Source organism: Fulmarus glacialis, unplaced genomic scaffold, assembly GCF_000690835.1.
Source record: "Fulmarus glacialis isolate BGI_N327 unplaced genomic scaffold, ASM69083v1 scaffold3229, whole genome shotgun sequence".
Lineage (NCBI taxonomy): Eukaryota > Metazoa > Chordata > Aves > Procellariiformes > Procellariidae > Fulmarus > Fulmarus glacialis.
The window spans coordinates 166,181-183,787 of NW_009231269.1; the positions used below are offsets into that span (position 1 = coordinate 166,181).

The window sequence follows — 17,607 nt, forward strand, 5'->3', positions numbered from 1 at the left end:
ATACTCCTTTGCTTCCTAAGAGATTTTTGCATTGCATATGAAATTCTAATATTATAGATGATACATATTAAGCATTACTCCCTAGAATGTGTGGCAATATACAAGAACTTGCAACCAACCTGCAAACGAAGCTATGATATTAAAATCTTATTTTTTAAATGACCTGTGCTAAATAACAAATTATAATGTAAAAAATTTAATTTTTTAAAAAAAAAAGTTAACTATATAGAGAATTAATTTGGGAAAAAACCCAACAGTAGGCCATTTTTTTCCCCATGTGCTGGCTAACAGTGAAAAAAATACGTATGCTATTTCCTATTTTATCACACTGAAAAGCAAGCCACTGGATTTATGACTTTTTTAAAAAAAAAAAAAGTACTTCAAAAGGTTCAATGTATGGCACCTGTTACACAGACATTATCTAGATTTCAGCAAGCAAAATGCAAATTAAATTTCATTTTTAAAAGTTAAGTGAATACTTTCCAGTTATTTAAAAGGTGATCATTTATTACAAAATGTAGATAAGAAAGCAGGAAGTACTAATTTTTCACTATGACTATTGTGCCTATAAAATGAGAAAGCAGTGATTTGATCAATTCTATTTATGATCCATAGCAGCAATATCATCATTAAAAATATTATGGAATAGATATAAATAACACTTAATTCTTAACATGTATAATGGTGCTATAAGTGACAACAATTCATTTGTTTTTCTTTTAAATGCAGGGAGTATAAAGAACTTTACATTCTCTTTTTAATGTATGAATAAAATTTATTGCTCCCTTTTAATATATTTATAGAAACAAAATTCCTAATTGTTTCAACTAAAATAAATAAGGAAAAAATCTGGGACAAGAAGATTACAAGCAAAATAAATTTACGATAATTGCCAACTGTGAAGAAGGATGGGTCACATTACTTTTTTCTTAGCAAAACTACGTTATAGAACACTATAGCACAATGTACTAAAATTTCTTTGTCTTTTCTTTTTAAAAAATTCTTGCCCTTGATACCTTTCAGTAGGGCAGCTTGAACAGTTCATCGTCACTTCCAAACCCCTCTGGAGATCAGACGATAAATTTCTTCGGCAATCAGAGACAGGACAAAGGGCTTTCTCGTGCTATTTCCTTGTTTTCATGTTTGCTGGCTTAACATCATTGTGTACACGTACGACTTCAGTATATAACATCAGATGCGATGACGTTCAGAGCTGGCAAACAGAGAAACAGCATGAGAAAAGCCCTTTCCTGCATAATTTTCCCCATATATTGTAAAGTTTGTTTCCAAATTTCTACCATGTCAATCACTGTATGGTTTGAGAAGTACTGAACTATTGCGGTTCTTAGTAACCAACCATTTTTGATGTGTGTGTATTTTCAGGTTTCTATACACAAGGCAAAGATCCGCACACATCTATATACACATAGCAAAAATGCTGAAACAGAAGGAGCCACAGAAATGGCTTCTATGTATGTTATTCTACGTTTCTTACTATTTTTTTTTTGCTTTATCAGCTCAAAACCCCAAGTGCTGTTAAAAGATTATAGCTATCAGAAGACTACTGTACTACCTAGAACATGTTCTACAGGGTTTTAGCAGACTTCATTCAAAAGCATCGTTCCAAAGAGTATAAAATATTTTGATTTGAGGAGTTATTTTGCATCTTTAATCTATATTTATCATCAACGGAGTTAGAGTCCTAAAAATTCACAGAAATTAAGCCATTCCGATCAATTATTTCACAAGAAAGAAAGCACTATCAATACCACAGTCACCAAGACACTAGCCACTCACTGGTCAGGAAATTGCTATCAGCTGCAGATTATTGAGTGCAATACCTTCTGGGAGAAAATAGGAAAAGAAAGAAGTGTGAAAATTAAACCGCAGTTAAATCAGACTTCTTTGTTGACAATGGTTTATAGCTATAAGTCATTTAAAAAAAACAAAGTTGGGTCACGAGGAGAAAAGAGTAAACCTTTCAGTCACCCCACTGAAAAATGAAAGTGAAATGCACTTGATGTTTAGGAAAATTTATGCTGCTACTACCCCAAGGCAAGCTGCTATTGGAGAGAGAATTGCTATCATTCTAGCTTGCATAAAAATCACCCAATTATTAATGCTGGAACTTCATCTACCAACTTCAGTATAAACTCAGCCAACAAGTTCTTACTGGAAAAAAAGCAGCCTTTGTTTTCTACAAATTAGTTTTTACTTAAGTGTCATATACAAAATTTTTCATTTTTCCCTCACACAAAACATGAATTTCTTTTTTCTTTTCTTCCTATTTGTGCTCTGTTTTTGTCTTCTACTATGAGGCAAGGGTGGCCTCAGATATCTTTCCAGGTATCTTCCCCCATGCTTCTCCAGTGAAAAATACATATTAAAAGAACAATTCTGAAGAAGTTTTTCTTCAAAATGTTCCACAGAGGAAAAGCATTTTCTTGACCAGGTTCACTTCAGTAGTACTGCACATTTAACTGCTCACTAACTTCTGAGTCACAGACTTTCACATATCCTTCAGTTAGAAATCTTTTCTCCAGATGTGAATTACAGCTTTTTTCTGAAATGTATATACATGGCAGCATATCAGAACTACCAGCAAAATTACCAGCCAGAAAATTAAGAGAAAATAACAAGAATATTTAGAATCATAGCAACCAATTTTGAAAAGGCTTTTAGGAAGGGCTTATACCAACAGCTATTTAGCTGATATTTAGAAGAAAATGTTCTTTGAGTGTAATTTACTCTCTATCTGTCAATGCAAAGTACCAGTGTTATCTCTATACCCTTTTACATACCAGAAGCATCAGCACTGCCTACTGATTAGTACAGTATACTAAATGAAACTCACTAGTCTTACTGTTATTAAACAAAACAATAAATCCTGCAGCTAAAGATTTACATAACAGGTGAGTTTTCAGAGCTATTAGTTTCAAGAACAGTGCAGTATTCTTTCAATTCACATCCTAAGCACACTGTTCTCATAGTGAGTGGGAAGCTATAACAACATTTCACCACATTTCAAATCAGAATCAGAAAACCAAATATACATAACTGTAAGCAGGTCTAAGCAGTCACTAATGAGACAGCAGGGCCCCAAAAAGGCAACGTATTTTAAATGAGGTCTACTTCCCATTCAGATTTCTCTAAGGCATATAATGTCTATGTCCAGTCAGTTTCTAACAAAAAAGTTCAGCAGACATCACTGTGTCATCTGAAATTTCTATTCCTAAGTATGGATAGTATGGGTAGATGATAGAATCCTGGCAACTAAAATCAGCTAATAAAGATCTGCATTAGTAAATATGACAAAAATCAATCTGCACGCCTGTTCACTCCCTCAACAACTAGTGTACTACCAATGGAGCTAAATTAACATATAGACCAGAGTCCACTGTGAAGCAGGGAGAACCAAAAGGCATGTAATCATACATTCAGAGCATGATTGCACCTTCCAGCTCTATCAGTCGAAGAAATGGACTGAAACTGAAGCAAGTCCTCCAGTACTGCTTTCATGAACAGTCACACTTCTTTACTAACACAAACTCAGATAAAACTTGTTCTTAAGTTAAAGTTTAAAATGACAATACAAAAGGTCACAGGACCCTTCCTGACTGACTGGGTGTTTATTTTTGAAGATTTCTACTGTTCCTATAGTATGCATTATACTATTTTCAAATGAAAAGAACGTCTGAAATAGCATTAATTAAAAGAAAGGGACAAAAAGGAGGATGCATGGGAAGTTCTAGTGAACCTTTGTGGCAGTAGCTTCTTTGAACCAAGCTGCCAGAGATAACATCGTACTCTATAACTATGCATGTTTTGAATAGAATGGTTGATACCTAGACAGGCACTTGAATTGTCTGAAAGTTGTTTAAAGCACTTGAGGAAAGATTTCAGATTTTAAAATTGTGTTACATACTACGTGAAAACTAGACTGGAAAAAACTCTCCTTTCTTTTCATCATTCCAGCGCAAATGCAAAAAGAATTAGAACGTTTGTGTCAGTATGGAATACTTCACATAGTCTGCTCTCACTAAGGTAAATGTCAAAAGCAATTGAGCTTTTACAAAGCTTGCAGACAGATAAACTTTAAAGGTGCTGTATGTTTTTCTACCAAAGAAATGCATCTTTCTACAAGGCCCATGAATACCAAAACAATGAAAATCTGATGACACTGAAAGTCAGTTTGATTTTATAAGCCCCCAAATATCCTAATTTGAAAAACCTTATTATGAATAAGAAGCCCCTTCACAATTTATCACTTGGTACAACTTCTTTAAAAGAATTATTTCTACTACATCCCAAAAGAAAGCATGCTATTCTGAAGGTCTATTGTCACCAGTAATTATTAATTCCTACTGTGTAACTTCAAAATAATATTGATATGTCTCTCCCTTGCCCTTTCTCACATACAAGTACAACAGAAGCTTGATCTCTGTCTTAGAGGAGATTACATTAGGACCATACTTTTCCCTCTTCAACTTTCTGTAGTTCATGATTCAACGTGTCCTCAGCTGCTTCAGGAGTCTCTGATTCCTTCTCCATAAAAATTTCAGCTGTTGCATTGTTGTATTTATTTGCCCACATGACCACTAAAGAGATATTTTCATTTTTTAGTAGAAAAACCTTTCCATCTGCTCTTGCATGCTTTTTGAGTACAAATGTTATAATGACTTTCTGCCATTTTATAGATCACTTAGATAAATTTAGCAGTAAAGCAAACACATAATTTCCTTTCTTTAAAGGCATGCATCAATACCATTCAGACATACACAAAATTTAGAGCTTCAAAAGAAAACACATATTTTTAGCTTTAACTCAGTATTATTTCAAATATCAGAGTAGAAAATCTTGCATGGACAAAACTAAGAACAGTTGAGATGTGCAGCCTATTAATATCAGCACCCGTTAGAAAATGAAGGAATATCTTCACAGTGAATGAATCTTCTTTAGACTCCTTCAGAGAGTTTTTGGCTTGTAAAGGGATGCATTACAGTAATTGTTAGTGATAAAGTAAAATATTTTTTCTCACATTAGACATCTTATTTTCATTTTTCGAACTAGCATATCTCCCTTTTTAACTGAACTTATTATCCTTCAATTCTCCAGGCTGTCCTACAGTTTTCTGAAAAATCAGAGACTGCACAACAGAAATGCATCATTAACCACAAACATCCTGTTAGTCTCTGAGGCTGGAGGATGGCAGGACAGCACAACATCTGGAGCACTGTGGCAGAAGCTTATTTTTGTTTGTTTTGTTTCTTTACTGGGTAAAAGTGACAACTCTAAGTTAGTCTGTCCTGAGACACCTTCTATAGCCCCACAGGAAATAAAACTATACAGACTACAATATACAAAACCAGGTTAGAAGTAAGACTGACATTTAAAAGATCTGTTGATGTTTAAGAAATACTTTGCTTGTTTTTACTTGTCACGAAATACAATTCTGCCTTTGTGATCACAGTCCAACACAAAGGGTTTAACTCTAATGACCTTTCTTGCCCAATTTATGTAAATAAATACATTAATCAAATTACTTATATTTTATTTAAATAAGTAATAAAAATGTGAATTCACGTGTTTAAAGGTAAATGTTGTTTTCAAATTAGTGTAAAAGGCCATTGATAGTGAGTAGTTATACTTTCTCCAACAACGTGATCACTTTCATACAGAAGAATAAACCTAAAAGAAGGATAACTGTAGATTTAACAAAATCAATACAAATAGTAATACTAATCTCTTTTTTATATATTCAGTGCATCATGCTAATGTAATTCCAGGTACAGCTATATGAAGATAAGCTAATATCAGGTAATGAGTATTAAAAAAAACCCAAACAGTTCTATTCTGCTCTTCCAGATAGGAAGCCCCTGTCATTGACCTCTTTTCCCCAACCAACTTCTAAAAAAGAGAATTGCTTGCCATTCTACTTTAAAAGCCCCTTCTGATGGAAGAACTATGTTAGTAAAAACCTAGAGAGTCATGAACTTGCTTTCTTTGTTAGCAGCATTACTGCATGACAAAGTGTATTTGAGCAGACAATGGAAGAACCTTTTTGCCTCTGAGGAACTATACCAGAACTCGATTGAAAAATCCCTTAGATCAGGCCTACAGAGATGCTGAAAACAGCACCACCCTCCTCAGAGTTATGAGAGTTCAAATTTGTTCAGATGAACAAATTAGCAAGAAGCTTTTCCAGTGTGTAATTTAAATTAACACATTCAAATACCTTTAATAGCAGATACTGAAATCTCAAAAAGTGATATATTTTTCTTTGCTTTCATGTCTTAGAAATAAGAAATTTTTTTTTTTTTCCCTTCAATTTTTCTGTTAATGCATCTCAGAAAAAGATGAAAATTTTATAAAGCGTAGTGATATGGACTACTGCACAGATCTGTGTCAATAAGGGGAATAAAATACAATAAAATAAACAACCCATCCTGCAATTTTCAAAAATATGACGACTACTTTGAATGAGGAGCTTTTTTTAGGCACATTTTGTTTTCACTGTAGTGGTAATAAAAAAAGCCCACAGGAAAAAAATTCAAAACCTCAGCTGGAGCAAAAAGGCTAACAGACAGTCATGCTGAGGATTTGTTCCCAAGCAATAGTATTAAAATATATTATAAATGACATAATAAACTCTCCTGAAATACTTGTTTCTTTAATGATTAATTCCTTGACTAATTAAAGCTTAACTAGAAAACTATTTTTACTGAAAACTTTGTGATATTTGTGAAGAAAGAGAAGTAAACAGACAAACAGCAAAGCTTTATTATTAAAGAAACTTTCCAGAATATGGACAGACATTAGATTCAATTTCCAGTGACTTAAAGCTGTAGGTCTTGAAGAATAAAAGGTACTTTGGATCTCATTTCATTTTTAATTTTAAACTGAGGATTGTTTTGACATTGCGTTTGCTGTAACAAATTTCTGAGAAGCTAATGTCTGGTTTATCAGGCACAGCAGCAAGCAAGTGAGAGCAATTATACTGATGCTTTTAATTTTCCCCTAACTTGGCCTGTTGACTGTGTCATTCCACCAGATTTAAGTAGTCCGGTATGTTTCTAGTCTGAAAATGGCACTGAAACTCTCAGAGGAAATTCCTTGCCTGCTTTTGAGAGACCTTGAAGTAAAGCTACACCCAAATGAAGGCTGCAATTCCAGACTCCATTAATATTAAGAACCACTTATCAGATCCTGTAAAGCTTTATTGCTTTCCACCTGGCCTAGATTACTTCAACTCTTGAGCATACAATACTACAGAGGACATACCATAACCCCTCCCTACCTCACAGAGCAGCACTAGGTACTGCAGTAACGCAGGAAGTGCCATACTGCCACCTGCAGTCAGGAACACCCACCAATGCAATAATTCACTGCTCAATTTCCTTACAGCCAACAGTCATTTTCTTTTAATTTTCTCACTTAACACTGATGGATCTCAAATTGTTTACTTTTCAATGCCTCGATCAAACATGACCTTTCAAACTTTTAATCCTTGCAGAAAAAGTTATTTTGCAGTGCTTAGAGCTAGAGTTACAGGAATGGCAAAGTAAGAAGGGAAGGAGAAAGAAAGCACCTTAAAATTTCCATTACCTGTCTGGTGTGTATGGGGCCTGGGGTCTTGAAGCCTCCTTGACAGCTGCATTCAGAAACACTGTAAGGGTCCGAGCTGCTTGATGAGCACTTGGAAAGCGAGTCACAGCCCACCACAAAGGTGTTATCTAGAGGCAGTTCCTGAATGACATGGTGCTTCTTGGGGGGTACAGGAGTCTCAGGTTTAATTTGAAAGGTAGGCTGCGGAGAAGCAGACTTGTAATGCTTTGCTAAATCTGGGCTATCAGGCTTAAATGTGGTTGGTGTGGTGGCCCAGTTGTATTTTCCCATAGTCTGTTCTTCTAGCTCTACAGGAATGTCTAAAGTGCCATTTATGTGCTCGTGGCCAGGATCATCAGGCTTAGATTCTTCAATAGTCACAAAGTTGAGGAGGAGACTTTTTGGAGAGCGCTTCTTCTTCTTCTTCTTTTTCTTGATCTGCCTATTCTCTTGGTTTGGGGAAACCCATTCACCACTCTGCTTGTTTTTTTGGACAACCTTGTGCCTAGGCGTCTGGCGGCACCGTACTAAAGCAGTAACAAAAATTACCAGAATAACTGTCATAGTGCCTGCAATAATGGCAATGATGATCTTGACATAATCATTGGTTTGTGGGGTTATCTCACCATCCCCAACATTCTGGCCAACTGGAGTTTCCATATTCCTGCGCACTAGCTCTTGCACGTAGGAACTGTTGGTGACTGTCTCATTCACAAACAAATGCACAAGAGCTATGGTATAAAGAGACTCTGGCTGTCCTAGGTCATTGACTTTTATCACCAGTCTGTGCAAGCCATGATCTGATGTAATTACCTTCTCTTTCAAAGTAATATTGCCTGTTAATTGGTCAATTGTAAACAAGCCCCTTGAGTTCCCACCTATGATGCTATAGCGTAGCTCTGCATTCATTCCTGTGTCATTATCAACTGCAAAGACTTTAGTAACTACAGACCCCGGACTGGCTGATGTTGGAACCAACTCATACGAATAATTAGATGAAGGAATAACAAAAACAGGCCTGTTGTCATTTACATCAACAACATTGATGGTCACTTTGGCAGTTGAGGAACGCTGCAGTCTTCCTCCATCCACAGCTTTCACCTGGAAAGTATATGACCCCTGCTGTTCCCTATCAAAGGTAATATTAGGTCTTATTACACCAGTAAGTGGATCTATAATGAAATTATCTCTACCATTTAATATAGAGAGAGTGACCGCAGCATTCTCTCCGGAGTCAGCATCTGTAACTGTGATAAGCCCCACTGTGCCATACATGGGTAAGTTTTCTGGCACATAGAAATTATATTCATTATGCGTGAAAGCAGGGCTGTTATCATTCTGGTCCAGGACTGACACTGTCACAGTAGCATTGGTCTGCAAGGGTGGCATTCCATTATCCTTAGCCAGCACAGTGAAGGAGTACCTGTCTTGCTTTTCTCTGTCCAGCTTTCTCACTGCTGTCAGAATGCCTGTACGGCGGTCAAGGTTGAAAATAGGGGGTGCATCAGAACCCAGGATATAGCTGATCTCAGCATTACGCCCACTGTCAGCATCCGTAGCGCTTATCTTCGTTAGCTGAGTACCAGGAGCATTGTTTTCAGGGATGGAAAGACCTATGATAGGCTGTGTAAAAACTGGGGCATTGTCATTTTCATCTTTAATTTTGATCAGGAGCATTGCAGACTGGTTTAAGGGAGGTTTCCCTGAATCTGAAGCCACTATTTTAATGGCATATTCCCGTGTGGCTTCATAATCTAGAAACGTGGCTGTCTCCAGGAGAAACTGATTATCAAACACTGGCTTTAGCCTAAAAGGGACATCATGATCTGTAAAACAAGTAACTTTTCCGTTCAGATCAGCATCCTTGTCCATTACTGTTATCAACGCAATTTTTGTATTAAGGGGAGCCTTCTCAGACAAAAGCACTGTCCCGTTCACTGGATTGATGATGTATCTTGTGTCTATTGATGGGACATTGTCATTAATATCTGTGACATTAACAGTCACTGTTGCTCTTGATGGAGTTGAACTGCCATCACTTGCCAAAACAGTTAATTTGTGTACGGGAGATTCCTCCCTGTCTAGTGGTTCTCTTATAGTGATCAGGCCAGTGGTGTTATCAATGGCAAACAACCTTTTGGCCAAACTGGAGATCTGATTGCTGAAATAGAAGTGGATTTGTGCATTTGAGCCCAGGTCTGCATCAGTGGCATGGAGCTGAGAAACAGAGGTGCCCACTGGAGCATTTTCTGGAACACTAACTTCAATGTCATTCTCTTTGAAGACTGGGCGATTATCATTCACATCAGTCACTGTGACTTGCAGGATGGCAGTGCTAGATCTTGGAGGGCTTCCACCATCTTCAACTTTAATTTTCATCACATAGGTATCCTTCTGCTCCCTATCCAGGATCTGTTGGACAATCAGTTGAGGCCACTTATCTCCCTCGGGTGTCTCAATTATATCAAGACCAAATACATTTTGACCCTACAAGACACAGAAAGAACATACTTTAGCATGACAGTATATTTAAATAGAGAAACATCTCATTAATGTTCTGAAAGTGTCATGGAATATATATTTTTATATATACTGTATACAGGAATATACATCTATATATTTACCTTTATTTTGCAATATCTGATTTTGCTTTAAGCTCCGGGACCTTAAGAAAGCTTCAGAGCAAACGTGGGAAGAAACGGATACTTTAGAAAAACGGGGGGGGAGGGGGGGGGGGGGATTGGAGGGGGTGGTGGTGTGGTTTGGTTTGGTTTTTTAACCAGTTTCTCTATTTCTACAGAAAAGTTATTAAATTCCTGGACAGACATAATTTGGTTTCTCTATTGTATGAGTGAGTGTGGAGAAGAAGAATGAAGCCAAAGTTCAGCCACATCCAAAGGCAAGACAGTATGCATACACTGGAGGACCTAAACCAATGTTCAATCTCAAGGAAAACAAGAAAGATAAAGGGACTGTTTCTCTGTTCATGGAGCAACTCTGGGCATGATCTGAAACCATTAGCATAAAAAACCAACACCATCATTGAAAAGAGGCTTACTACATAATTCAGGTGTTAGATGGTACAGACAAAACTAAGTCATAACAGTTTATTAGAAATATATTTTAAAACTCATTAGAACTATTCCTTTCTTCATCATTAGGTATTTTATATTTGTAGCGAAAATTACAATCCCAGTGAGAAAAGAAGATCTATTTTCATTTAAAAAAAAAAAAAAAAAAAAATCACAGAACTACGAGATCAATTTGAAAATAATCAATTTTTTTCATGGGGTTTGTTGAACACCTAATACCCTGACATGGTGAAGAAATGCTACGTATATTGCACAAACGTAGCTTCTTTTAAAACACTAGTGTTGACAAAGTAGTCTGCTAAAATAAAGATTGGAATCTAGAACTAGATTCCCTCTTCTGCTGTCTATTCAGACAAGCAGGGATTAAGAGTATCACAATTATCCTCTTTTCTCTTCTCACATCTCTCACCCTTCAGAGGAAGAAATTATGTAAAGGCAGTTTTCCAGCCATCTCTTCCATAAGGGCAGAGCTAGAATGCAGCTCACTAAAGCTGAATGTATAGGATGACCAGAAAAAGAAGGAAGGCATCGACAAAGACACTGACTAATTAGGATTTTTTTTTTTTGTGTCATACTTGTAATAATGAACAACTGTATCCAGCTTGGTTCTTTCTCTGTTTATTGTGCACCTTTACCCATGTAATTGTATGTGTGTTCTAAACTGATTTGAGACACTTCAGACCAAATGAAAAGAAAATGTTCCCAATGTGCAAGGTTCCTTATTTCTCATTATTTGTAAAAGATTTGTATTCACTGTATCTCGCTACCCACTGTTAACTGAATGCATTTATAGGTCTGATTCTGTGTAAGGTTGTACTCTTTCATTGAATTGTTTTCTCAAAGCCAGAATTTGACCCTACATAAGTAATCATTTATTTCACAGAAAGAACTACTCATCCACATTTCAAAAATTACTGTGCCACTTGCACAGTATTTGTGACAACATTAAGTTGCAACTAGGGACAATCTATAGTGATCTGGAACACATTTTGAAACAATAAAACAAATACAGCTTTAACTTCTTTAGTAGAAGGCATATGAAAATATAAGCCTTGCAAATAGTTTCTAAATCAAGATATACATTTTGAACGAAGGAGGTTAAATTTTAGAATGGTAATTCTCTGCTGATCTCTTTATAACAGCAGAGTGTGAGTTTCCTCTTCATCTTCAATCTGGCTAGCAGTTATTTGCAATAAATTTCATAATTACTGAGAAATGATGAATTATATATTCTATGCTTTAATATAGATTTCCAGAAAAAAAAAAGTAACAGAAGCTGGCGGAAAAAAAAACCTGTCAGCTATCTTTTACTTCTTTATTTGTATACAAGTTGACAGATGGGCACTGATTATTCTGTCATTAGATCCCACAACTACAACAAACACTTCATATAGACTTTGAATACATGCAGCTATACATATGCATACCCATTTCTGCTTTTCTTTAAGTATCAAGTATGAGAAAGATATTTTTCATTATAGCATACAAGATTGACATAAAATATAGAGCTTCAGTTCCCCATCACTAGCAATAAACTATTGGAGAAACAGAAAAGAATGCAAAGATCTCTTCCAAGTTAATAATTAACACTTGAGTAATTTTCCATGGAAAAATATTATCCAAGAGTATTTCTTGCTATTCATTACAAGTTTATACATCTTTTTAAACCACCAAAAAAAAGAGAGTTACAGAAAATTATACTGTCTCCTAATTCAAGGAAGCCTATTTCACATTCTTTAAGGGATAAGGCTAGATGTGACATTATGCTGCATTTTAACAAATGCATTTTCTAATAATGGACAGTTCTTCCATTCTAAATACTCCAAAAAATGATGAAACATTCAAGAAATATATTTTTAAGATTATAAATATCTAATTTTCTCCCTTATGAGCAAAGAAATTGAGAGTTAAAAATCCTGAGAGAAACATGAAGAAAAACCTTCAGGATTAAATTCTTAATGTTGAAGTAAATGGCTTTATCATCATTAAAGCCTCAGTGAAGTGAAAGTTTCCATTAGGGTCAGATCGTTATTTTGACTGAACTGTACCTCAGTCACCACATTATCCCAGTGATCTTCACACCAGGAAGAGTATGAGTCCATAGGAAAAGCATAATAGAGAATTAACATTTATATAGTACCTTTCACCATTAAAATGACTGACTGGTAAAAATAATCTACTACATTATCATCTCCACCCCTACAGAAGGATGGGAGTGTGAAATAAAAAAGGTTGACTTTTTAAATCTAAAAAGACAGTTTAAGCAATGTAACCTAACTATTTGAGGCAAAACAAGGTTATGCCCATCTCAGAGCCAGGATTAGCTTTAAGAGACTCTGGCCCTGATCACAGGATTCTTTATCAGGACAATAAGCAACTCTTATCTTATTCAATTTTCACAACATCCTTTTCATGAATTCAGACACAGTAGTCTCTGAAATAATGAAACTGGTATTCTTGTTGAACACTCCCTACCGTATATTTACCTGATCGTTTGTAATGGATCCAAATGTCCTTTTCGGAGCTGTTTTGGGCTGTCATGTAAATAAAAAATTAGAGAGTTTTTAAAAAATTGTAACATTTACGTAGATTAATAAATACATAATCAATGACACATGGACACTTAATGTGATAAGTTAGAAGAGCTTCTAGTGTTATGGACAGGACTGCGTGTGACAAAGTGCACCTAAAGTCTGCACATAACTTGCCTCTAGACATACATATTGCAGTACCACAGTATCTCACCACAGTGTTTTGTTAAATCCATGGGGTATTGACCACCTGGACATTGTAATGAATGTTCTTTCAGGCCACAAATTGTAATGTGGGCTTCATTGTTGAGAGGAATGGGAAAAAAGACCAGCTTCTGGTTAATGCTCATAACAGCAGCATGGTCTGTTGTGTTCATAACATCTTATGAACTTATACTTGCAGACCAGTAACTTGACAGAATGTAGTAATTTCTCAAAGAAATAGGGAAGGGAAAGAATATTGTGCTAAATAACCATATAAAATGACTGCTTGTGATACAAAATACTCTGAAATTAAGACAATCTATTAGTGATTATTTCTTAAAATATTATAATCATATAATTGTATATAATAACTATACATTGTTAACTGACAAAGAATAGATCAACACTGTCCTCATCTTCATTCAAGAAGAGTATTCTGAACTTTAGAGAAAGACACATGAACAAAGACAGCTCATTGTTTTGTCTACAACTTTGCCCTATTATCAATACTTACCTTCATGCACTGTAAATGACAAACACATAGGATGTATGCCTTCAGTTCAACTGAATCTTAAACAAAAGTTAAGGGCTAGACAACATGCATATAATAAACTTTTACTAATGTTCTACAGTAACTCATTTCAATTAATATTGCAACAAGCTAGAAGTGCACACTTAGTTATTACATGTCAACAATCCTCTTAAAATCAGCTAGTTTTATTATTTCTAAAAATCTTACTCTGCCTGAAATCTAAAATAAGCAGATTTAGAGTGACTGAATTCTAGCAGGCCAAATACAGCAATATTGGGAAATAAAATAAACAAAGTGTTAGAAAGAGAAAAAAAGCAAAAAAGGAAGGAAAAATAGATAAAAAGATCAGCTTCCCATTAGAAAGTAATTCAATAATTCATTAAAGTAATTACTTAATAATAAAACCTTTGGCTGAAATGCAATCTTGTGTCCTAAAATCTTTTCAGAAAGTCCAGAAAATAATGCATGTCTGCTAACTGCTAGTTATTTCAGATGTAGCAACACAGAAAACCTTTGCAGGTCTCCTGCAAAATTACAAGATAGGTCCCAGACACCTTCCTTGTCTGTTTTTGTCAAGACATATGGAATTGCTCTATAACTGTAGTGTTATATTAGCAAAGAAAAGAGTATAGTAGCACAATTTCAATTCCTAATGCAGAAAACTGGACAACAGTTATACAGTGGACAGCATTTTTAATAAAAGCTGAAAATGCAATTTTCTTTCAAAGATGATACTTTGGATGTGAAAATGTGAGTTCCCAAAGCCAAGCTAAAGCCTTAAACACAAAATATTCTACATGATAGGCAATAATAGGATGTAAGTTTCTATAATAGGTCCATATTAGTACACTCAGATCTATAATATCGTAAGTGTTGTAGCTCTAATAAAGGTCCCTTCTCCGCTATTATTTACACGGTGTGCATTCTAGAAGATTAAAATTTGTTGGACAGCTGTCCTGTTTAAAGGCTGCACAGTCACTCCCCTCATCACATCACACAGCTTACAATCCAAAGTTATCTGAAATATGCGTTGTTAACACCAACAGTTACCTTATGAACTGAGTGACAGTACCTCAAAGGAGAAAATAAAATTACAAAGGTAAGAAATTTTTATAATGCTAAACTCAGCAGATGCAAAGTTGCTTACATATTTGAAACACTAGCTTTTTGTCAAAACAACTACAGACTTTTAATTTGTAGGCCAAGATTCCTATGAGTTTTGTTCACTTTACGGTTTTCTGTCAGTATCACACACTGTTTCACATGGTTGCATTTGAAGCAAGGCAAAGCTTAGCTCTAAGTAAACTGAACTTAGAGGTTCAAATCCACAGTAAAAGTAGGACTTGGAAGCTTCCAGTCGTGCATGAACCTAAAGTGAATTTTGTGCATTCAGAATCCTAATTAGCTCTATCCCTACATAAAAGTCAAGGACATCATTTATTAGCAATGTCTATATCATAACTTGCTATTTTTCCACCTCCAATTATAAAAGAGCTTCTATAAATGTAAAGCACTGCCAAAGACTTCCTCTCCATATATACAACCACACACAAAATCTCACTCGTCCTATGAAGTAGGCAGAAAGCAAAATGCTTTAGATGGGATCAATAGAACATAAGGATAATAATGAACCATTTCATGCTGGAAAGAACAGTAAAAAGTATAATATGGAATGAAGAAGCAGACAATCAATGCATTTAATACTGATTTTCTGAAGAAGATAAAAAAAAGGTTAGGAGGTATACCTAAACACGAAATTACTTCCTGGGAAATCTGATTTTAATGTTACTATAAAAAGACTGAAACAGTTCTAACAATTACATCGCTTGAGCCTCCTTAATCCTTTCAGACGATTTGTTCCTTTCTGAAAGAGTTCCTTTCAATCTTGTCATATTCTGAACATTGTCAACTTTATTTTCTAAGATAACAGATATAAGATAGATAGGTAATTTTTTCTAAGATAGAGTATGTCTCCATCCTCCTCAATTCTTGGCATCCAATTCTCAGAACATATTTATTAGATCATGTTCACCTCCATTAAGGAAAATCAATTAGAGACAGTGAATACTACATTTTTAATATATTTACTTTTTTGCTGCCCTAATTTCTCCAGTCTACCCTTAAAGCAGGCCTGAAATTCCATACCTAAAATGTGTTAATATTTTTAATCTACAAGCTTTACAAGGGAGAGAACATGGAGAGCTGGAAAGTAGTAATACACACACTTAACATTTTCAAGACCGCACCAGGTTTCAGGAGTAACTCTCTTCCCATATTACATCTTCTGTCTGTGAAATGCTGTTTCAACTTTTTTTTTTTAATGAAATCTAACTTCTCTTTTGAACCATGGATTACAATTAAAAAAACCGAAACAAAACCCAAAACAAAACAACAAAACAAAATTTTTCTTTTAATAAAAATTCACTTCACATACGTCTACAAACTAGGGTAGGAGTAATGGTGTGTCCACATTGCTGCATTAACATGATACAAAATTACCAAGATAATTGCTTACAAAAAAGGAGCAGCAGGAACTGAGCTGTCGCTTGAATAGTCTTGCACAATGTACTGTAGACGTACAATTATATATTTCAGCAAAATATGCAGCTGCATCACAAAACTTTAAGGAATTTATCTTCACAATACTCCTGCTATATAAATAGTTGTACCACTATCTAAAGATGCAAAATTGAAGTACAAAAACATTTTACCAGTTGTCCAAGGTTTGTAGCTTGTCTGAAAGAGCCAGCCACTCCTGAATTACCAATCATGTTTTAAACTAAACTTAGAACTTTAAACTTTAGAAACTAAACTTTAGAATTTTAAACTTTAAACAAAAGTTCTTTCATTTAGAGACACTCTTCCCAAAAGAAGAAAGGTCAATAGCTGCAGGTAAGGCAATTAGGGAACTAACCTCCCCTCTTTATCTCCTCCATTATAGTTGTTCAGAAATATTCACAGACATCCTATTGAACAGGAAACTACATTTTCAACACACCTGAAGGTGTTAAGATTAAGGTATTAAATATGTTTGAGCTTTGGTCTGAATTGCCATGTTTCCACAGCTAGATAAAGCTCCAGATACCTGACTTATCCTTCAGTATGTTCTCTGTCTTTGGAGGCACGCTATAGACATATAATGAAGAAAAAAATTAGGATTTATATTAGGCAACAATATATTCAACAAGTGAATTTTGGTATTTGCGTTATATGTGTGACTATTACATATTTGCTCAATTTCCTAGTTGAGAACAGCAACGGGAACAGAACCGAGTATCTCTAAAAAAGAGAAATAAATGAGTACATGTTTTAGTGAGGTAATTCTCTAATGCATCACTGTGCTTTTAGAGGTAACAGCTAACAGTTCTGTATTGCTGTTCAGAACAGCTCCTAAATCACAACCTCATTTTGCTTCGACAGCCAAACAAGGTATCTTAGGCTCCTAATCGCACATTTCAGAGCTCTCAGATGAATGCTGACTGGGTGTTGGAGCAGTGTGAACCTGTAATGCCCTCCTATTCACTACCTGCTCTATAACCAGACCAGTACTTTCAGGCAGGAGATTAAAACTGACAGCCACTTATATACAAGAAAATAGAAACAACTGGGACATTTCTGAAAATTCCTTTACCCTAAAGCAGAG

At 35.3% G+C, this 17,607-nt stretch overlaps 1 protein-coding gene across 1 annotated transcript in view; it reads right to left on the bottom strand.

The window, feature by feature from the left end:
- Positions 1 to 371: 371 nt before the first annotated feature.
- Positions 372 to 17,607, bottom strand: part of LOC104081657 (protocadherin-11 X-linked-like) — an 87,320-nt gene continuing 70,084 nt past the window's right edge. The window contains exons 3-4 of the mRNA XM_009584490.1: positions 7,606 to 10,092; positions 372 to 1,213 (exon numbers count right to left, since the gene is read on the bottom strand). Of these exons, the coding sequence (XP_009582785.1) occupies positions 1,208 to 1,213; positions 7,606 to 10,092 (2,493 nt within the window). The 3' untranslated portion in view covers positions 372 to 1,207. The remainder of the gene's footprint in view (positions 1,214 to 7,605; positions 10,093 to 17,607) is intronic.